At 45.9% G+C, this 22,936-nt stretch overlaps 1 protein-coding gene across 3 annotated transcripts in view; it reads right to left on the bottom strand.

Annotated features, from left to right (window-relative positions):
• Positions 1-22,483, bottom strand: part of LOC126188134 (acidic mammalian chitinase-like) — a 50,496-nt gene extending 28,013 nt beyond the window's left edge. Inside the window, exons 1-2 of one of the 3 annotated variants that reach the window (XM_049929624.1) lie at positions 22,416-22,483; positions 1,972-2,148 (exon numbers count right to left, since the gene is read on the bottom strand). In XM_049929624.1, coding sequence (XP_049785581.1) covers positions 1,972-2,148; positions 22,416-22,434 — 196 coding nt within the window. In that variant the 5' untranslated portion in view covers positions 22,435-22,483. Of the gene's footprint in view, positions 1-1,971; positions 2,149-19,423; positions 19,479-22,415 lie in introns of those variants that run through there. The other 2 variants (XM_049929623.1, XM_049929625.1) reach the window with 2 other exon arrangements.
• Positions 22,484-22,936: the final 453 nt, after the last annotated feature.

Genomic DNA, 22,936 nt, shown 5'->3' with positions numbered 1-22,936 from the left:
AAGGCAATGTCAAACCACCTCCGCTAGGACCTTGCCTAGTAAGTGGAGCGGGTTTCCTGCATCGCCCCCTATGCTCTGTCAAGGAAGTATGGGACCTCATCATCATCAATATCCTTCGCGCAACTACAGAACATTCAAATTTGCATTTATGTATACATGGTCCAGTCACATTAATGTGATTACTGCCTGTGTTCGAAGTCAACGTGCAATAACCACTCTCAGGCAGCAGCTGGCAACACTAACAATGGAGGTATATAAAAGGTGTCGGGTGATGCGGAAAACAGTGAATTTGTTGTCATAATGCGGAAACGGATTGATATATCTAACGTCCAAAAGGGCATGATTTTTTTTTTTTTTTCTAGGCGCTTCAGTCTGGAACCGCGCGACCGCTAAGCTCGCAGGTTCGAATCCTGCCTCGGGCATGGATGTGTGTGATGTCCTTAGGTTAGTTAGGTTTAAGTAGTTCTAAGTTCTAGGGGACTGATGACCTCAGATGTTAAGTCCCATAGTGCTCAGAGCCATTTGAACCATTTTTTTTTTCAGCTTACTGTCTTCCAGACCGTGCCCATTAGGCCGCTTCAGTTATGACGATGTGACGTAAGGACAACCAACACCCAGTTTCCAAGTGAAGAAAATCCTTGGCTCGGCCAGGAGGACATGACCATTGGCTTCAGGACCAAGGTTGGAAGCATTTCTGAAGCGGTTAAGTTTGTAAACCGCTCGCTTGCTGCCTTGGTTAAAGTACACCATGCTTGGCAAAATGATGCTATCCAAAACCGGCACCAAGGCAATTGTGGTGCACCATGAGCCATGCATGACATGGGTGAACGACTGCTGCGAAGATGTGCATGGGCGAACAGAGACGCAACTGTTGGGCGACCGATCGCCCAGATGAATCAAGGGGCTACGAAAAGTGTCTCCTCAATGACCGTTGAGGGAGGGCTGCTGCATATGGGGCTTCGCAGCAGGCGGCTGGTTAATGTCCCCATCTGACTAGGGTTCATGGCTAGAATTTGCATGCCAATATCCCAACCGGGTCCGCAGCTCATGGTCTTGCGGTAGTGTTCTCGCTTTCCGCGCATGGGGTCCCGACGGGGTCAGGGATTTTTCCTGCCTCGAGACGACTGGGTGTTGTAATGTTGTGTCGTCTTCATCATCATCATTCATCCCCATTACGGTCGGAGGATGGCAATGGCAAACCACCTCCGCTAGGATCTTGCCTAGTACGGTGGTGCGGGTCTCCCGCATCGTCCCCTACGCTCCTCAGAGTATGGGACCTCATCATCATCATCCCAACTGGACGTCTAATGAGTGGCGATAGGTGGCCTTGTTCTCCTTGTTCTAGGCTCCATCGAACAGATGGCCGCCGGCGCGCACAACGTGAAACATCTGAAAGAAAAGGGACCCAGGCCGCATAAACGAGCATTATGGTCTGGAAAATATTTTTGTGGCATTCCCTGGGTAATATCGTCATTCTGGAAGGCACAATGAATTAGTATAAGTATGCATCCAACCTTGGAACCCATATTCACCCTTGCGTGCAGTTTGTTTTTTCTCGGCACGATGGCGTCTGTCAGGAGGACAATGGAATGTGTCACACAGCTCGCTTTGAAGCTGCATGGTTCAAAGAGCACCGGGAGGAGTTAACCATACTCCACTGGTCACCGAACCCAATGGAGAATCTGCGAGACCACCTCGATTGGGCTGTACGTGAAATGGGCCCTTAGCCGAGAAATCTAGCTCAGTTGGCCACGGCACTGAAATCGGCATGGCTCCACGTCTCTGTTGATACATTACATTACATTACTGACTCTCTTCCTGCACCTCTGCAGCGGTCCGCGCTGCAAAAGGTGGTTATTCAGGCTTCTGACAGGGGTCACATTAATGTGATTGGACAGTGTGCCTCTGTTTACTCCTTATCACTAAAATGTGTGTTGGAAAAGCAGTTGTTCTCTTCTTAAGATTACTTACTTTTTCCTTCAGGAAGATCCAGCCACGGATCAATAATCCTGACCTCTCCTTCAGGCGTCATTCCAACGAAGCTGTAGATGAGATGGGTGGCCAGTTGGGGCTGTATGTACTCTATCTCAAACTTGCCGTTGCCGGTCCTGTAGGCCGACCAGCTGCCGTGGTAGCACACGACCTTTTCTGGAATAAAAGATGGTGTCACTTCGCAGCTACGGATAGTAAAAGGAACAACAAACAACAAGTTTCACACACAACTATATTTTTACTCGGCAAAACATCTTGCGGTGTGTGACAGAGGGTACTTCTGAGACCATTATCCTCTCCCCCCTTTCCTGCTCCATTCGATAACGATGCGTGGGGAGAACGAATATCGACATTCCCTAATAGAAGCTCTAATTTCATTGGCTCTCTCCTTGTGATAATTGCACGAAATGTACGTGGCAGGTGGTAATATGTTGGCTGATTCTCCTTGGAAAGAGTGTCATCAAAATTTTTAGAGTACGGTAGTAATGAATTTTATCCACAGTGGATGCTGTTGAACTCCGTGACTGTTCCTTTATAGGTTGCAGAAAAATTTCCGCTACCAGTCATAATAAAAGGTTATTTATTTGTCACACAACCTGTTTCGGGACTGCGCCCATCCTCAGGTGTTTATACATGCATGTACATGTTTATATTGCTGGAGATCACTGTATTGTCCCACTTGTATCTGTTTAGTCACTAGAAAATAATTTTTTTGTATTTATTCAGTGATCTCCAGCAATATAAACATGTACATGAATGCATAAACACCTGAGGATGGTCACAAGCCCGAAACCGGTCGTGTGACAAATAAATAACCTTTTATTATGACTGGTAGCGGAAATTTTTCTACAACCTATTTTAGAATAATGTTTCCATTTGCAAAACGCCTCTTTTGCAGCGTTCGACGAGCATCTCTGTAACGCTCTCATCCTTACTAAACGAAACCGCTGTGGAGACCAGCCCTCTTCTTTTGATCTCCTCTCCTCTTCGGTTACTCCAACCTATTAACTCGAGCATCAGTCGCAACTGGTGTTCTGTAAGCCACTCCGTTCGTGAATAAACTGCATTACCTTAGGATCTTGTGATGACTCTCAGCCAGGTATCCGCTCTCCTTACGACTAAGCTGCCAGAAAAAAATGCAGCAACCTCGAGGACTTTGTTCAGTGACAGCAGAATATAATGTGTTGTAACGTGCCCTTTGAAAAATTAAGCATGACTGTGCTGGTAAATTTCTACGTTATTTGATTTTCAAATAGCTGAGCAAAACTCAACGTACTCAAACAGTTTTCTCTTTACTTATTCTGATCATCACTAAACTGACACACAATACTGCGAGCTAAATAAAAGATTCTAACTACTGAAGGCTTTTTCTTTCTTTTTTTCCTTTATTGTAATTTTAATCACCCCATACAGGCGGGCTGTCAGCAGCATATTACGCTGCTCTTCAGCCTTAAGTGGAACAATAACATGACATATAGGTGATACAGACAATACAGTAAAAACGGCGGGCAAAAAAAGGAGATACAAAAAACAATAAACATGAAGCCGTTCACGCTGGACGCGAAAAAACAGTAACACTTGGTGACACGGCGCACAGAACACGGATGACGGCGACGGCACACGTGAACAGTGGAGGCGTGACGGTGACAGAACACTAAACACAAATCGAGGCACACACACGACACACAGATGGCGATGATCTCCGGCGCGCGAAAGTCCACTGAGCGTGTACGAGTCCGGGGACCTGCCAAGAGTGGAGAAGGAGGAGGAGGAGGGGAATGGGAGAGGGGAGAGAAGAGATGCCATGGGCAGCGGAGAGAGGGGGAGGGAGGAAGGGGGAAGGGAAGCCCGGGGGAAGAGGGGAGGAGGAAGGGGGGAGAGGAAAGAGAAGGGAAGGGAAGGGAGGGAGGGAGGGTGCCTAAAGGGAAGGACACAGGAAGTGGGGGGAGGGTCAAAGTTGATAGGAGGGGTAGATGGAGGGGAGGAGGACATCATCAGGGAGGGGGAGCTGGCGGAAGCCACCTTGGGAGAGGGTAAGGAGGGTGGAGAGATGGAGACCGGGTGGGACGTGGGAATACAGGCGCGGCAGCGGGCGGGGGTGGGAGAGGATCGGGGATACGAGTGGGTGAGGAGGATCAAGTTTGCGGGAGGTGTACAGGATCCGTATCCTTTCAAGGAAAAGGAGGAAGTGGGGGAAGGGGATGAGATCATACAGGATCCGCGTGGGGGAGGGGAGACGGATGTGATAGGCAAGGCGGAGAGCATGGCGTTCAAGGATTTGGAGGGATTTATAAAAGGTAGGGGGGGTGGAGATCCAGGCTGGATGGGCGTAACAAAGGATAGGGCGGATGAGGGATTTATAGGTGTGGAGGATTGTGGAGGGGTCCAGACCCCACGTACGGCCGGAAAGGAGCTTGAGGAGACGGAGTCGGGAACGTGCCTTGGCTTGGATTGTCCGGAGATGGGGAGTCCAGGAGAGGCGACGGTCGAGGGTGACGCCAAGGTACTTAAGGGTGGGAGTGAGGGCGATAGGACGGCCATAAACGGTGAGATAGAAATCAAGGAGGCGGAAGGAAGGGGTGGTTTTGCCGACAATGATCGCCTGGGTTTTGGAGGGATTGACCTTGAGCAACCACTGGTTGCACCAAGCAGTGAACCGGTCAAGATGGGATTGGAGAAGGTGTTGGGAGCGTTGCAGGGTGGGGGCAAGGGCAAGGAAGGCGGTGGCATCGGCAAACTGGATAAGGTGGACGGGGGGTGACGGCGGCGGCATGTCCGCCGTGTACAAAAGGTACAGAAGGGGGGAGAGGACGGAGCCTTGGGGCACACCGGCGGAGGGGAAAAAGTTGTAGGAATCTGTGTTATGGATGGTGACATAGGAAGGACGGCGGGAGAGAAAGGAACCGATCAGACGGACGTAGTTAATGGGAAGGGCGAAGGTTTGGAGCTTGAAGAGGAGACCGGAATGCCATACGCGGTCATAAGCGCGTTCGAGGTTAAGGGAGAGGAAGATTGCGGAGCGACGGGAATTTAGCTGGTCGGAAAGAAGATGAGTGAGGTGAAGGAGAAGATCGTCGGAAGAGAAGGACGGCCGAAAGCCACACTGGGTAACGGGAAGGAGGCGGTGCTGGCGGAGATGCTGGTGGATGCGTCGGGTGAGGATAGATTCCAGGACGTTGCTGAAGACCGAGGTAAGGCTGATGGGACGGTAGGAGGAGACGGCGGACGGCGGTTTGCCAGGTTTAAGGAACATGAGGATACGGGAGGTTTTCCATAGGTCGGGGTAGTAACCGGTGGACAGGACTACATTGTAGAGCCTGGCCAGGGTGGATAGGAACTACTTAAGGCACTAACTACTGGTAGGCATAGTTAGCAAATGAAAGATTTTGGTAGAGAACAAACAATGTATTTACCTTAATAATGCTCAAAAGTCATCATATATACACTACTGGCCATTAAAATTGCTACACCACGAAGATGACGTGCTACAGACGCGAAATTTAACCGACAGGAAGAAGATGCTGTGATATGAAAATGATTAGCTTTTCAGAGCATTCAGACAAGACTGGCGCCGGTGGCGACACCTATAACGTGCTGACATGAGGAAAGTTTCGAACCGATTTCTCATACACAAACAGCAGTTGACCGGCGTTGCCTGGTGAAACGCTGTTGTGCTGCCTCCTGTAAGAAGGAGAAATGCGTACCATCACGTTTCCGACTTTGATAAAGGTCGGATTGTAGCCTATCGCGATTGCGGTTTATCGTATCGCGACATTGCTGCTCGCGTTGGTCGAGATCCAATGACTGTTAGCAGAATATGGAATCGGTGGGTTCAGGAGGGTAATACGGAACGCCGTGCTGGATCCCAACGGCCTCGTATCACTAGCAGTCGAGATGACAGGCATCTTATCCGCATGGCTGTAACGGGTCGTGCAGCCACATCTCGATCCCTGAGTCAACAGAAGGAGACATTTGCAAGACAACAACCATCTGCACGAACAGTTCGACGACGTGTGCAGCAGCATGGACTTCCATGGTATGGGTGATGGTATTGGGTGATGGTATGGGGTGCCATTGGTTACACGTCTCGGTCACCTCTTGTTCGCACTGACGGCACTTCGAACAGAGGGCGTTACTTTTCAGATGTGTTACGACCCGTGGCTCTATCCTTCATTCGATCCCTGTGACAGTGTATTTGGAGGTATGTCATGGCCGTGGTTTTTACATCTACATCTACATTCATACCCCGCAAGCCACTTGATGGTGTGTGGCGGAGGGTACGTTGAGCACTTCTATCGGTTCTTCCTTCTATTCCAGTCTCCTATTGTTCGTGGAAAGAAGGATTGTCAGTATGCCTCTGTTCGACGGAAATTATTATGAACAGACAGTTGGCGTCGCCATGGGATGCCCGCTTTCACCGGTTGTAGCCAACTTTTTTATGGAGAATCTGGAGGAGAAGGCACTAGAACAAGCCAAACAAAATCCAACTTGCTCTTCCGCTACGTGGATGACACGTTCGTTCGTTCGTTGTTTGGCCACATGGACGGGACAGCTTAAATGAATTTCTCGAACACCTCAACTCGCTGCACCCCAACACACAGTTCACGATGGAGGTGGAGCAGGATGGTGCCCTACCGTTTCTTGACGTACTGGTGGAACGGAAACTTGACGGCAAGCTGGGACACAGTGTATACAGAGAACCTATAAACACCGATTTGTAGCTAAATGTCTTCAGTTGCCACCACAACTCCCAGCGTGAAGGCGTTTTGCGCACACTTGTTCACAGGGCACGATCGTCTGCTATCAGGAGAGCCTTCCAGCTGAACTGCAGCACCTCGAGGCAACATTTCGGAAAAATGGGTACAACCAGTACGCGTACGTGGAGAACTTGTTTGCGCAGCAATCACCGACATAGTGTAACTGAGGTGGAATCTACATCTCTACATCTACATCCATACTCCGCAAGCCACCTGACGGTGTGTGGCGGAGGGTACCTTGAGTACCTCTATCGGTTCTCCCTTCTATTCCAGTCTCGTATTGTTCGTGGAAAGAAGGATTGTCGGTATGCTTCTGTGTGGGCTCTAATCTCTCTGATTTTATCCTCATGGTCTCATCGCGAGATATACGTAGGAGGGAGGAATATACTGCTTGACTCCTCGGTGAAGGTATGGTCTCGAAACTTCAACAAAAGCCCGTACCGAGCTACTGAGCGTCTCTCCTGCAGAGTCTTCCACTGGAGTTTATCTATCATCTCCGTAACGCTTTCGCGATTACTAAATAATCCTGTAACGAAGCGCACTGCTCTCCGTTGGATCTTCTTTATCTCTTCTATCAACCCTATCTGGTACGGACCCCACACTTCTGAGCAGTATTCAAGTAGTGGGCGAACAAGCGTACTGTAACCTACTTCCTTTGTTTTCGGATTGCATTTCCTTAGGATTCTTCCAGTGAATCTCAGTCTGGCATCTTCTTTACCGGCGATCAACTTTATATGATCATTCCATTTTAAATCACTCCTAATGCGTACTCCCAGATAATTTATGGAATTAACTGCTTCCAGTTGCTGACCTGCTATATTGTAGCTAAATGATAAGGGATCTATCTTTCTATGTATTCGCATCACGTTACACTTGTCTACATTGAGATTCAATTGCCATTCCCTGCACCATGCGTCAATTCGCTGCAGGTCCTCCTGCAAGAAAAGTCCCAATATGTTTGAGACAAACTATCGCAGGATGCAATTCGGCATTTGTACGATCGTTTGTGTGCGAGAATACACGCTTGCTTTGCAACCAGAGAGGGGCACACTGTGAGTTGATGTGATTGTACACCGTTTGTTGTGACGAATTTTTCATTTGGTTTGCATTTGTTATCATATACTCCTACAATGAAGAACTATCTGTCACCTCACTTGTCAATAAAGTTACCTTTTCCTTGAGGGTGATGCATTTTTTTTCCGGCGTGTAATTACCTCCACGTAGGGTTATTAGTCGAACCTATCGTTCCTGAGGAGGGACAGAGAGTTACAATGCAACCCAGGCGACCCAGGATAAACTGACTACTTGAGAAATGCAGGAACATGCGAAGCAATGCTGATCCAATGAATTATCTTAGAAGACAGACCGAAGGAAGAAAAACCCATATTTATAGCATACGAAGATTTAGAGACAGATTGTGATAATTTAACTGGAATACACATTGCCAAATTCTGAAACTATCATGGGGGAAAATAGAGGTAACGAAAGGTTATCAATAATTTGTACAGAAACCGATCTATAGTTAAGTGGTGAGAGACATGAAGTAGAGGCAGCAATATGTATTCAATCTGTACATTGAGCAAGCAGTAAAGAAAACCGAAGATAATTTTTGAAAAGTGAATTTAAGTTCAATGAGAACAACAGGAAAACTGCTGGTGAATCCTGTGGATGCCTTGGGCAGATGGAGGGAATATTTTGAAGAGTTGCTCAGTGTAGGTGAAAATGCGATCAGTAATGTTTCAGATTTCGAGGTAGAATGGGATAGGAATGATGATGGAAATAGGATCACATTTGAGGAAGTGGAAAAAATGGTCAATAGATTGCAGTGCAATAAAGCGGCTGGGGTGGATGAAATTAAGTCGGAACTCATCAAATACAGTGGAATGTCAGGTCTTAAATGGCTACACAGGATAACTGAAATGGCCTGGGAGTTGGGACAGGTTCCATCAGACTGGACAAAAGCAGTAATCACACCAATCTTTAAACATGGAAACAGAAAAGATTGTAACAACTACAGAGGTATCTCTTTAATCAGCGTTGTGGGTAAAATCTTCTCACGTATTGTTGAAAGGAAAGTGCGAGTATTAGTTGAGGACCAATTGGATGAAAATCAGTGTGCGTTTAGGCCTCTTAGAGATTGTCAGGACCAGATCTTTAGCTTACGGCAAATAATGGAGAAGTGTTATGAGTGGAACAGGGAATTGTGTCTATGCTTTATATATCTAGAAAAGGCATTATACCGGGTTCCTATGAGGAAGTTATTGTCTGTTCTACAAGATTATGGAATAGGAGGCAAACTTTTGCAAGCAATTAAAGGTCTTTACATGGATAGTCAGGCAGCAGTTAGAGTTGACGGTAAATTGAGTTCATGGTTAAGAGTAGTTTCAGGGGTAAGGCAAGGCTGCAACCTGTCTCCACTTTTGTTCATATTATTTATGGATCATATGTTAAAAACAATAGACTGGCTGGGTGAGATTAAGATATGTGAACACAAAATAAGCAGTCTTGCATATGCGGATGACTTAGTTGTGGTGGCAGATTCGATTGAAAGTTTGCAAAGTAATATTTCAGAGCTAGATCAGAAATGTAAGGACTATGGTATGAAGATTAACATCTCCAAAACGAAAGTAATGTCAGTGGGAAAGAAATATAAACGGATTGAGTGCCAAATAGGAGGAACAAAGTTAGAACAGGTGGACGGTTTCAAGTACTTAGGATGCATATTCTCACAGGATGGCAACATAGTGAAAGAACTGGAAGCGAGGTGTAGCAAAGCTAATGCAGTGAGCGCTCAGCTACGATCTACTCTCTTCTGCAAGAAGGAAGTCAGTACCGAGACTAAGTTATCTGTGCACCGTTCAATCTTTCGACCAACTTTGTTGTATGGGAGCGAAAGCTGGGTGGATTCAGGTTACCTTATCAACAAGGTTGAGGTTACGGATATGAAAGTAGCTAGGATGATTGCAGGTACTAGTAGATGGGAACAATGGCAGGAGGGTGTCCACAATGAGGAAATCAAAGAGAAACTGGGAATGAACTCTATAGATGTAGCAGTCAGGGCGAACAGGCTTAGATGGTAGGGTCATGTTACACGCATGGGAGAAGCAAGGTTACCCAAGAGACTCGTGGATTCAGCAGTAGAGGGTAGGAGGAGTCGGGGCAGACCGAGGAGAAGGTACCTGGATTCGGTTAAAAATGATTTTGAAGTAATAGGTTTAACATCAGAAGAGGCACCAATGTTAGCACTGAATAGGGGATCATGGAGGAACTGTATAAGGGGGGCTATGCTGCAGACTGAACGCTGAAAGGCATAATCAGTCTTAAATGATGATGATGATGATGAGAACAACAAAAATTAAATTTTCTGGAGTTGCAGCTCCTCCATAGTTAAAAAGCATCGTCCGCGAAGATCACACGTTGACGAAGCAGATCACAGTATCCGTTCACGCTGCATGTCCTTGGTCCTTGGGACCTGAGCTCGTCAAAGAAAAATAGACCAGTCACGTACTGTGCCGTGAAGCCACACCACACAGTGTCGCGTTAATTTTGCAGGGGAACTTTATGCACGTTCGTTGGCCGTGACGATCCCCAAATGCGACGATTGTGAACGTTCACTGCCCCAGCGAACGCAAAGTGTGCATCATCACTCCACAAAATGTTCCAAGACCAGACGTCATCAACTTCACCCCTTGCAAGTAAAGTAGAAGCAAAGTGCACTCGAATGTCTGCGTCACGTGGCAAAAGTTGGTGAGTAATGCGAAGTTTGTACGGATACAGTTTAACAATTATTCACAGCACATCTCGAACGGTGAACCATGGGAAGTAGAACATTTTAGTTGCCACGTGAGAGGATTCAGATCCGGTGTCTTTGTAGTAACGCAGTCGACACAACTCGTGCACTGCTAGGAAATCGCACGTTGCGTCCAGCATTCTCAGCCACGGCAACAGTGACTTCTTCAACAATCTGGTGCGCAATTACTGTTTGGCATCTCCCAGGAGCAAACCAAATCATTGGCCGATCGTTCCAGACTGCGTAACCACCAAGATTATCAGATTTGAACTCTATCATGTGCAAATTAAAATGCGTTTCTTTCAACGGTTTATTCGTTATTTGTCTTCTGCATATCCTAACAAATGTTTTAACAAAGTTTCGTTGTTCTACGATAACTTTTCATAAGGGACGTCTCAACCAGGGGAAGTTTAATTATAACCACCCTGTACATGCACGCATGTATTTTGTTCATTAAAAGACAGTTCAAACTGTCTCGAATGCCTTCTCGAAGTCAAAGAACATAGCACCACCTCAGTGCTGTTGTCTACGGCCCTCTGAATCTCATGGACGAGCTGATTTTCAAAAGATCTCTGTTTGCAGAATCGATGTTGATTCGTATAGAGATTTGCTTTCTCCATAAACGTCAAAAATGTTCAAATGTGTATGAAATCTTATAGGACTTAACCGCTAAGGTCATCAGTCCCTAAGCTTACACACTACTTAACCTAAATTATCCTAAGGACAAACATACACACCCATGCCCGAGGGAGGACTCGAACCTCCGCCGGGACCATCCGCACAGTCCATGATTGCAGCGCCTTAGTCCCTTGGCTAATCCCGCGCGGCCCATAAATGTCATAACACGTGAGAACAAAACTTGCCCCCATAATGACTTCTTTTGTTATAAAGAAATATTTTGCTTCCACCAGTAACATTTTTTCTTTTCTTCTACCGACGCGGTTTTGGAAATAATTCTCAGTATTACGTAAGTTTTTTCGTGTGACTTCACTGTAATATAAACATGCGCAGTTTTGCAGTTACTGATGAATCTTTCTTTACAGATTGAGAGTAAGTTTCGTGTGCGAATTTCTTCTTGCTTTCTTGTATAGAAACTCATACACATAATGCATAACTGTTACAGTGCACACTCTACGGCACGTGTTAAAATCACAAAGTCCCATGCAGAAACAGCCGCAAAGATATGTTACGTATGGACAGGGTGCTTCAAAGCAGCCGCCAGGGTATCCGAGAGCACTAACGCGCTGCTTCCTGGGCTCGGGTAGGCGCGCCGGCCGCGGATCGAATCCGGCCAGTAAATTAACGAGGGCTGGTGTGCCGGCCAGCCTGAATGTGATTTTTAGGCGGTTTTCCATTACCCTCTAGGTGAATACTGGGCTGGTCCCCACGTTCCGCCTCAGTTACACGGCTCGCAGACGTGCACTATTCCATGGATTACACTAGATGCAGACAGTTGGGGTACATTAATTTCTTAATTTCTTCCCGGGGGGGGGGGGGGTATAGGGTGGCGACAGGAAGGGCACCCGGTCACCCCTTAACATTAGCATGCCACATCCGATTACCCAGCAGACTCGCCAGTGGGGATAAATGCTTAGAGAGAGAGAGAGGGTGCTTTTAAGTCTTTGCGACAAACGTCTAGGGATGATAGATCAAGTAACTTTTGTTCGAGACAATTCACTGACGCTTCCCAGCGATGGTACGTGCTCCTTTAGTATTAGCCGGCCCTCGGACGACGAGATTCATCAAACTAGGAGCGTCTACTAACTAGGTGTACTGCGTAGAACCTACCCCCCCAGTAAACTGATAGAATGATTTTCAACAAGAAAACCATAAGAATGAATGTCTCTAAGCGCAGAAAGATATTTTAGAAGCGAATCGGGAACATCAATTTTGATCGGCTTGCAGTCTTCCACGCTGCAGAGAGCCTAAGTCATGCCAACTCAATAGAGCATAACCAATCTTGAACGATGCCTAGCACCACCAGGAGGTAGGTATCAACGAACATTTTGTCTCTAAGAAAATCTGATCCCCGTTACTTGATCTATCATTCCTTCACGTTTGTCGCAAAGACTCTGAAACACTCTTTATAGTGCCTCAATCAACAGAAACACACTGATGAGCCAACGCAGAACGAACACTTGCTTAACAGAGTGTTTTTACGTCTTTGGATCTAAATACACCACTGATTCTGCATGTCAGGGATCCGACAGTTTGTTGGTAGGTTTGTGGAGATATGTGGTATTAGATGTCTATGCACAGGTCATGTAATTCGCCTAAATAACTGTCCGCTGATTTGGTTCAAATGGCTCTGAGGACTATTCGACTTAACATCTGAGGTCATCCGTCCCCTAGAACTTAGAACTACTTAAACCTAACTAACCTAAGGATATCACACACATCCACACCCGAGGTAGGATTCGAACCTACGACCGTAGCGGTCACGCGGTTCCAGACTCAAGCGCCAAGAACCGCTGGGCCACAGCGACCGGCTCCGCTGATATGCGTACGTTGTAATGGCACCCGATAGCGACCCATATGGGATCAATAGGACTTACATCAGGTGAATTTCGTCGCCGAGACATCGACGTGAGCTCACTACAGCGTTCCTCAAACCACTGCAGCACGGTTCTGGCTCCGAGATACTGCTGAAAGGTGACATCGCCGTCGGGGAAGATTTCAAGCATGAAGTGATGTAGGTGCTTCGCAATGGTCAGCGTGCCTTCGATTACGACCATAGATCTTATGCAAGCGCAGGAGAATGTCTCCCGCAGCATAATCGTACTTCCACCAGCCTGGATCCGTGGCGCGCTGCACGTTGCGAGCCACCATTCACCTCGATGAATGCTTTGTCGAGACAACCAGCGACTTAGTGTAGCAAAAATGTGATTCACCCGAAGAGCCAACACGTTTCCATTGATCGACGGTCGAATCCCGATGGATCCATGCCCACTGCAGTCGTAATTGACGATTTCGTTGGGCAGCATGTGAACACTTATAAGTGGCCGGCCGCTGTGGCCGAGCGGTTCTAGGCGCTTCAGTCCGGAACCGCGCTGCTGCTACGGTCGCAGGTTCGAATCCTGCCTCAGTCATGGATTTGTGTGATGTCCTTAGGTTAGTCAGGTTTAAGTAGTTCTAAGTTCTAGGGGACTGATGACTTCAGATGTTAAGTCTCATAGTGCCTAGCGCCATTTTTGAACTTAGAGGTGGTCTGCTTTGGCGCTCCATGTTCAACAACGTACGACGAGCGGTGTGCGTGCACCGCCATTGTGCTCTTTCGGAAGAGAAGCCATCGATCAGGATCTATCCTACTTTACAGAACGGCCAAGCCACCGAACCCCACCGGTTAAAGGCGCTGCAGTCTGGAACCGCAAGACCGCTACGGTCGCAGGTTCGAATCCTGCCTCGGGCATGGATGTTTGTGATGTCCTTAGGTTAGTTAGGTTTAACTAGTTCTAAGTTCTAGGGGACTAATGACCTCAGCAGTTGAGTCCCATAGTGCTCAGAGCCATTTGAACCATTTGAACTGAACCCCACGTTCTGTGGAGAATCGTGAGCGTCCACCCATTTAGCGCTTAGCGTCTTTCTGCAGATATCACAACAGTAGCACGTGACCAATCGGCCAATTTCCCCGTTTTCGAGATACTCGTTCACATTCTCTGCGCAGTAGTAATCTTCCCTTTGTGAAAATCGCTTATGCCGCCCACATGTTCGCTAACGTGATCCCCGCCCACGTCTGCTCCGCTTACACACTTTTGTTACCGCGTCACGTGCCCGCAAAGCCACCAGGAGGCATCTAGCGTCGCGGTGGGTACTGGTCATAATGTTGGCTTATCAATGTACACTACTGGCCATTAAAATTGCAACACCACGAAGATGACGTGCTACAGACGCGAAATTTAGCCGACAGGAAGAAGATGCTGTGATATGCAAATGATTACCTTTTCAGAGCATTCACACAAGGTTGCCGCCGGTGGCGACACCTACAACGTGCTGACATGAGGAAAGTTTCCAACCGATTTCTTATACACACACAGCAGTTGACCGGCGTTGCCTGGTGAAACGTTGTTGTGATGCCTCGTGTAAGGAGGAGAAATGCGTACCATCACGTTTCCGACTTTGATAATAGTCGGATTCTAGCCTATCGCGATTGCGGTTTATCGTATCGCGACACTGCTGCTCACGTTGGTCGAGATCAATGACTGTTAGCAGAATATGGAATCGGTGGGTTCAGGAGGTAATACGGAACGCCGTGTTGGATCCCAAAGGACTCGTATCGCTAGCAGTCGAGATGACAGGCATCTTATCCGCATGGCTGTAACTGATCGTGCAGCCCCGTCTCGATCCCTGAGTCAACAGATGGGGACGTTTGCAAGACAACAACCATCTGCACGACCAGTTCGACGACGTTTGCAGCAGCATGGACTATCAGCTCGGAGTCCGTGGCAGCGGTTACGCTTGACGCTGCATCACAGACAGGAGCGCCTGCGATGGTGTACTCAACGTTCAAATGTTCAAATGGCTCTGAGCACTATGGGACTTAACATCTGTGGTCATCAGTCCCCTAGAACTTAGAACTACTTAAACCAAACTAACCTAAGGACATCACACACATCCATGCCCGAGGCAGGATTCTAACCTGCGACCGTAGCAGTCGCGCGGTTCCGGACTGCGCGCCTAGAACCGCTAGACCACCGCGGCCGGCTGTACTCAACGACGAACCTGGCTGCACGAATGGCAAAACATTTTTTCGGATGAATCCAGGTTCTGTTTACAGCATCATGATGGTCGCATCCGTGTTTACCGACATCGCGGTGAACGTACATTGAAAGCGTCTATTTGTCATCGCCATACTGGCGTATTATCCGGCGTGATGGTATGGGGTGCCATTGGTTACACGTCTCGGTCACCTCTTGTTCGCATTGACGGCACTTTGAGCAGTGGACGTTACATTTCAAATGTGTTCCGACCCGTGGCTCTACCCTTCATTCGATCCCTGCGAAACCCTACATTTCTGCAGGATAATGCACGACCGCATGTTGCAGGTCCTGTACGGGCCTTTCTGGATACAGAAAATGTTCGACTGCTGCCCTGGGCAGCACATTCTCCAGATCTCTCACCAACTGAAAACGTCTGGACAATGGTGGCCGAGCAACTGGCTCGTCACAATACGCCAGTCACTACTCTTGATGAACTGTGGTATCGTGTTGAAGCTGCAGGAGCAGCTGTACCTGTACACGCCATCCAAGCTCTGTTTGACTCAATGCCCAGGCGTATCAAGGCCGTTATTACGGGCAGAGGTGGTTGTTCTGGGTACTGATTTCCCAGGATCTATGCACCCAAATTGCGTGAAAATGTAATCAGATGTCAGTTCTAGTATAATATATTTGTCCAAAGAATACCCGTTTGTCATCTGCATTTCTTCTTGGTGTAGCAATTTTAATGGCCAGTAGTGCATATGCTATAGATAGACCACAAATACATACGCTCTAATTATTTCTTTCTCTGAATAGTATGTATTTTGCGCATTTACGGAAAGTATCGAAACATCTGACGAAATTCACTCTGTTGCTTTCGAGTTCTTCATTCACTATTTTATCTCCATACTTTTTGTAGTGTGAATGCATCACCAGTTCTTGTGACACATTCTTTTTATGACCTTTATTTAATCTGTGACGTACTTACACGTCTTGCTCTACTTTACCAAACGTGTATTTGTGTGGCTATTTGCTGCTATTGTGTGATTACTGTGTACGTAGGCTCTAATGCGCTCTGCATACCTACTGTGGAAATCTCGGCCTGTTTGTCTCGGGAAGAACACGGGGCAGTCTTGGCATGCTACATTCCAGAATCTGAATAAGCATCGTTCGATCACACTTTGTATTATGTATTATATTCTGTCGTAGTTTTTAGGTGGAGTGAATCCAATTTTTAATCTTGTGTTTTTCAGGACATTTGCAACTTTCTGTCGTCTGCTGCAAGGAATGTTCGATGTATATATGTATGTACTGTGGTTAGTACTTGGTCGTCTTCCATAATTTTACGTCAGATTAACATCAGCCACATAGTCCCATAATTATGCCCGTGTGTCAGACATATCTAAACACATTTCAGTCCACTTAGTCCCGAAAAGCTTAAAAGTCCACGGACAGAAAGCAGGCAAGAATCGAATACCTGCAAATATTCAAAACGAAAGCAAAAGAGCACCTCTTTAACCACTGCTTCTATAATTTATTAGAATATTATCTGTTTTCCCAGGCGCTGGCCAGTTTATTTATTAACCTCCAGTCTTAAACAGAGTGTTAAAAAAAAGTATTCCATATTTTGCCAGGCGATAATATGGACCAAAAAAAGGAAAAAATGTTCAATAAATATATAGTCAAAACGCATACCTTAAGACCCATGAGTACTCGTTCGTCTTCGTTACTGTGAAACACATCTCTTCTACTGCCACCTCTTTGCTATTACGAACAGCCTACCGAATGCATTAAACAAATGACACATTCCTGTTGCTACTGTCCATGGATACAGCATGACGTAAACATCTGTTAGTGTTGTTACTGTAAACCGTATTCACAGCCACGTTAAGTGCGGTACATACATTAGTTCTAATGGAACCAGCTTATTATTTCAAAAGTTTGCGAAATGCTTTTACCTTATTGTTATATCTTTGCACTTACCAACATAGCGGAAGGCTATTATTCCACACAGGAAATGCTAGACATACATGATCTTCTACCACTGATTTCATTAGCCACACGATAACAGAACATCATTTCTAGCATTTTCTGTGTGGAATAATAGGCTTCCGTTATGATGGTAAGTGCAAAGACAAAACAGCAATGTAAAGGCATTTCACAAACTTGTCAATTCGCAAACTGATTCCACCAGAAGTACTGTATATGCTACATTTACCCAGAACTGTGAATATGGTTTAAAGTAACATCATTATTGTATGCTATATCCATGGACAATAACAGACAAATGTATTCTCATTTGTTTACTGCATTTTGTAGCTCTTCCACAGTTTCAGAGAGCTTCCAGCAGAGTAGATGTGTATCACAGTAGTGAAAATGAGCAAGTGCTCATACCTCTAAGGTATACATTTTAGAGCCCATGTCTACGGGACACTTTTGTCTTGTTGAGTCCATACTGCCGCTTCTCAGAATATGGAATAGTTTTCTAACACCCTGTAGAAGACAGTGGAAAGAAGGAAATCCATCTATTAGAGTAGGAGTATGTTGCAACACCTACGCATCTGAACTGCAATATGCAGATGACAATGCGTCTTCATCTTAAACCCCTGTAGAGCAGCAAGCGTAAGTTGTTTCAGTAGTGCATATAAACGATCTTGCCTGACCTTCGGCATCCCAAAAACAAAGGTAATCGCAGAGCCAGCTCCTGGAACTGTTTTTCCAAATTTCAAAATGGCTCTGAGCACTATGGGACTTAACATCTGAGGTCACCAGTCCGCTAGAACTTAGAACTACTTAAATACTTAAACCTAACTAACCTAAGGACATCACAACATCCATGCCCGAGGCAGGATTCGAACCTGCGACCGTAGCGGTCGCGCGGTTCCAGACTGAAGGGCCTAGAACCGCTCGGTCACACCGGCCGGCTGGACATCTCAGACAATGGGTCTTCCTGAATAAAGACCTGACATTATGTACCAAACTGACAGGGTATCGAGGCATTGTTGTTTCTACCCTGCTCTACAGTTGCGAAACCTGGGCGCTAAATTATCGTGATCTTAACAAACTAGAGCGCTTCAACTAGAGCGCTTAAATACGTTATGAACATCAAATGGGATGACTTCATATCAAGTACAGATGTGCAAAAGGCGAAGATGAACAGTGCAGAAGCCACCGTCATTAGTCACCAACTCAGGCTGATTCGGCGTCTCTAGCGAATGAGGAACGGTGGATTTCCGCGAATATTTTTGCATACTAAAGTGAACACAGGTAGAAGGCTCAGCAGAATTCCTCTGAATCGCTTTAAGGAACAATTTAAGAAGGACCTAAGCGGGTTAAACATTGACACCAATAACTGGTGCGCCATTGTAGAAGATCGTACTCGCTGGTGTATAACTACCGTGTGGTTACGGTTATCTCGCACCTACTCACAGAGGTCCAAGTGGGCTGTAATTATCGTACAGCAGCGAAATGTGGTAGATACCCTGATGCGTTAACGTGGAACCGATATATGCTGGGAAAAAATTAGTTCCGGTTTTGGCCACCAGGTGGGAATCTGGGGCTGTACAGCATCTGGTCGATGTCTCTAGTGCCCCTCCGGAACAAACTGTGTAAGTTGTGGTCAATAATAAAATCAGCATTCTGCCTTTCTCACCTGTTTGAACTTTTCTGCACACATCTTGTTCCTAATCCTTTATGTATGGGAGCATTTCTATATGTCTTTCTTGCATTCAAAGAGCCAGATTTGCACGTGTTGATCAAAATTGAAACTAACTTATTTCCCAGTGTAAATCGCTTCCGCATTAGCTACCAAATTTCGTTCTCATACGATAATTGCAGCCTGCACTGGATCTCTGTGAGCAACTGCACATTAATTATAACCACCTGGTACGTTTTTTAAGGAGCAATCTCGAAAACTGGAAAGAGAAACGTCAGAGGTGCAAACTTCCTCAGGCCCAGCCACGTTCTCCACCCTCTACTGAGTGTAATCTACTGTATGTAGCCACTTGTTACATGCCAGAAATGATCTGCTAAGCCGTCAAATGCATCTCCACGGCAGAACTGCGGTGTAACAGAGAAGATAAATAGAAACACGGAAACGATTGCCAGCCGACGGCGAAGCTGCCAGCCTCGCTGCTCGCACTTCGCGGCATTACCTGACGATGACGAAACAAAATCCCACTGGAACTCACCGGCGCTTTTAACCTGCTGCATCGCTGCCCGCCAAGATTCACGCCAGTCGACGATGTAAACTCAGACTGGTTTGTTTTTCCAGCAGCGACCATCGGGGGCCCGTCCTGAAACGTGAGCCGTGATTGGCTGCTTCAAGGCCACTCTAGTCGCGCCGTTTTTGAGTTCTCCTCGTTGCGCGCTTTCTCGAGCAGTGTTTTTTGTTGCGAGCTTGTGGAAACAGTTTCAGTTACGATATTAAAAAGGCAGTTAATTCAGCCGTTTTTGAACGCACAGCCGTCTGGTACTAGAGACATAAACAACATCACAACCGCTGTGTATTGGACTAACAAAGAAAAGACGTTTCTATATAATGTGAAACACGTAAGTTACACTTTAATATTCTTTTATTTAATCAGACAATATTTTCTTCAGTAAGGGACAGAGAAACAGATTTCTTGTGTCGATAGCCTCTACAAAATCTGCATTGTTCCTTCTTGATGTGCCAACTACAGGAAGTATGTCTCTATAGTACGTAACGTTCAGTGTATTCTCTTTGCCTACAGCGGTATTATATAAAACACAAAGAGCTTTTACAATAAGCACTGTTGTCTCAACTTTCGTTTCATCGGTTTTTCTAAATATTCGCTAGTGTGTTACTGCAATTCCAAACGCACATTCAGCCATTCTTCTGAGTCCTTAAAAGGCTTTGTTAAACCTATTTTTCGAATGATGAGAACTTTTCCTGGCACAACCTATAATCTGGTGTCTGAGTTTGAGCAAGTTTCATCTCCTACGAAGACAAAGGGGACTTTGATAGTAGTACTTGGGAGGAAGTCGCCCACAGGAATTCAAGCATATCTTATGTCATTTTATGGTTCAGTACGTACCTCCTGAAACTGCCTTCAGCACTTGTTTTCCACATGGCCCTGACTTCCGCAAAAGTGTATTTGCAATGTGCATCACATAACCTGCAGTATTATTGAGGAGTAGCTTTTATAATTACGAAACTTTGAGACTGATCACTTAGAGCTAAGAATTCTGATATGTTCCCCACTGATTGAACTTAGACATTTCTGGAACGCTCATTTCTTATAGAACATAACAGCTATTTCTTTGAATTCTTGTGCCGATTGTGGCTTCATATACAAGAGTTGTAATTTTTGCTACAGCACCGATAAAACCTTGCTGACAATAAGAGATACGGTAGTTATTCACACTCTAAATTTTCCTGCTAGAAATGCATTCGACATCCCTCTTGCCATGAACATGAAATTAAACAGCAAGACTGTAGAACAAACGTACTCAAACGTAAATACTCCCTTAACCTTTCTCAAATTCCCAGTGGCAAAATATCATCGGGTCTGCTACCATCAGCCTACCAAACAACGAAACCTGAGGATTCGACAGTAATTTAGTTCATTTTGATTATTTTTACATGCCATCCACTCTGAACTCTCGCGTCACACCTAAGGGCTTAGACATATCTCCCCAACAGAATACGTTTTAGCACAGGAAGCCGTAAGTGTTCCAAGTTTGGTAGGTACTGCTCCAGGCATTCCTGAATTGTTGTTATTGTGGTCTTCGGTCCTAAGACTGGTTTGATGCAACTCTCCATGCTGCTTTATCTTGTGCGAGCGCCTTCATCTCCGAATAACTACTGCAACATACATCCTTCTCAATATGCTTACTGTATTCATCTCTTGGTCTGCCTCTACGATTTTTACCCCCTTACTTCCCTCCAGTACTAAATTGGTGATCTCTTGATGTCTCATAATGTGTCCTATCAGCCGATCCCTTCTTTTGATCAAGCTATGAAACAAATTTCTTGTCTCCTCAACTCTTTTCAGTACTTCATTAGTTACGTGATGTACCCAAGCAAACTTCAACATTCTCCTGTAACACCATATTTCAAAAGGTTCTCTCCCCATTTTGTCTAAACTATCATCCATGTTTCACTTCCATACATGACTACACTCTAGATAATACTTCCAAAAAAGACTTCCCAACACTTAAATCTATATTTGATGTTAATAAATCTCGCTTCTTCAGAAGTGCTTTTCTTACCATTACCGGTCTGCATTTTACATCCTCTCCAATTCGGCTGCCAAAATAACCAGAATTATGCTTACATATCTATACTTTCCCACCATAGCCCCACAAATAGGGGAGCCAGGGATGCTTTAACAGCCGGCAGGTGTGACCGAGCGGTTTTAGGCGCTACAGTCCGGAACCTCGCGACCGCTACGGTCGCAGGTTCGAATCCTGCCTCGGGCATGGATGTGTGTGATGTCCTTAGGTTAGTTAGGTTCAATTAGTTATAAGTTCTAGGGGACTGATGTCCACAGAAGTTAAGTCCCATAGTGCTCAGAGCCATTTGAACCTTGTGACTTTGATTTGATTCCGAACATGTAACTCTTCTGTATCGGTTGTGAATAAATAGTTGCCACTAAGTTCCAACCGTCGTTGTAAGCACGAAAGCGTCACAGAGATGATCAACTTGCTCCAGTGGCAGACTGCAAGAGAAGCCTTCTGCATCACTGTGTGTTTTATTGTTAGAAGTTCCGAGAGCGTACGTTGCTAGACGTGTCAACTAATATATTCCTTCCTCCTATGTACATCTGGCAAAAAGACTATGAAGATAAAATTAGGAAGATTCGAGTCCGACATAGAGGCTTCGGCAATCGTTCTCCCCGCGAATTATTCGCGACTGGAACAGGAGAGTGGGGAAGTGACAACGGCAAACTACTCTCCGACACACAACGCAAGGTGGCTTGCTGAGTATAGTTGTAGATATAAACGCAGCCCAATAGTGTAAATGGAAAAAGTGGCTTTTTTAAAAGTATCTGCTCTTCCGTTAATTCATATTAGTAATAAAGTAATTTAGAAGTAATTCCCGTAATTATCAAGATGAGTAGGTTTGCACTAGTCGTGACTGGTTATTAGTATACTTTACAAAAGTAGCCTTCAGCGATTGCTTTAGCCATTTAATATACAAACTGGAGCTACACTTACTGCCTTCCGCACAATGCATGTCGGGTGACGCGGCGAGACTGTCACGAGTGCAAGCGAGAAGTCACGACTTCCGCCTAAGATAGCAAGCGCTTCTGGTGGTACGCCTGCGTCAACTTGAGGCTATTGCGCATGCGCCAGGTTGCTGTCTCCCGTACCTGACTCACGCGCTGCGATCTGCATTGTTCCTTCGGTGAGCTTTCATTCATCGATTCTGCGTCTGAACTCTGCGGAATACTGTGAAGGGCATGGCGGAGGATACTTCCTATCGTACCAGTTATTAGCGAGCACAGGGAGAACTGTTGCTTTAACACCCCTGAGAGTGCTGTAATTATCTAACGTTCTCTCTGCAATCCCTGCGCGAGCGATATGTAGGCGGCTGTAGTACATTTCCTGATACCTCAAAGATGCTTCTGGAAACTTAGTAAATATGCAGTCGCAAGAAAATTTGAGTCTGCTCCATACGTCAGTCTGTTCAGTTTTTTCAACATCTTCCTGACGCTCGACAATGGCTCAAACAATTC

This window comes from Schistocerca cancellata, chromosome 5 (assembly GCF_023864275.1).
Source record: "Schistocerca cancellata isolate TAMUIC-IGC-003103 chromosome 5, iqSchCanc2.1, whole genome shotgun sequence".
In the NCBI taxonomy this organism is placed as follows: domain Eukaryota; kingdom Metazoa; phylum Arthropoda; class Insecta; order Orthoptera; family Acrididae; genus Schistocerca; species Schistocerca cancellata.
The sequence above is the reverse complement of the archived record's forward strand: the minus strand, read 5'-3'. Positions and strand labels throughout refer to the sequence as shown.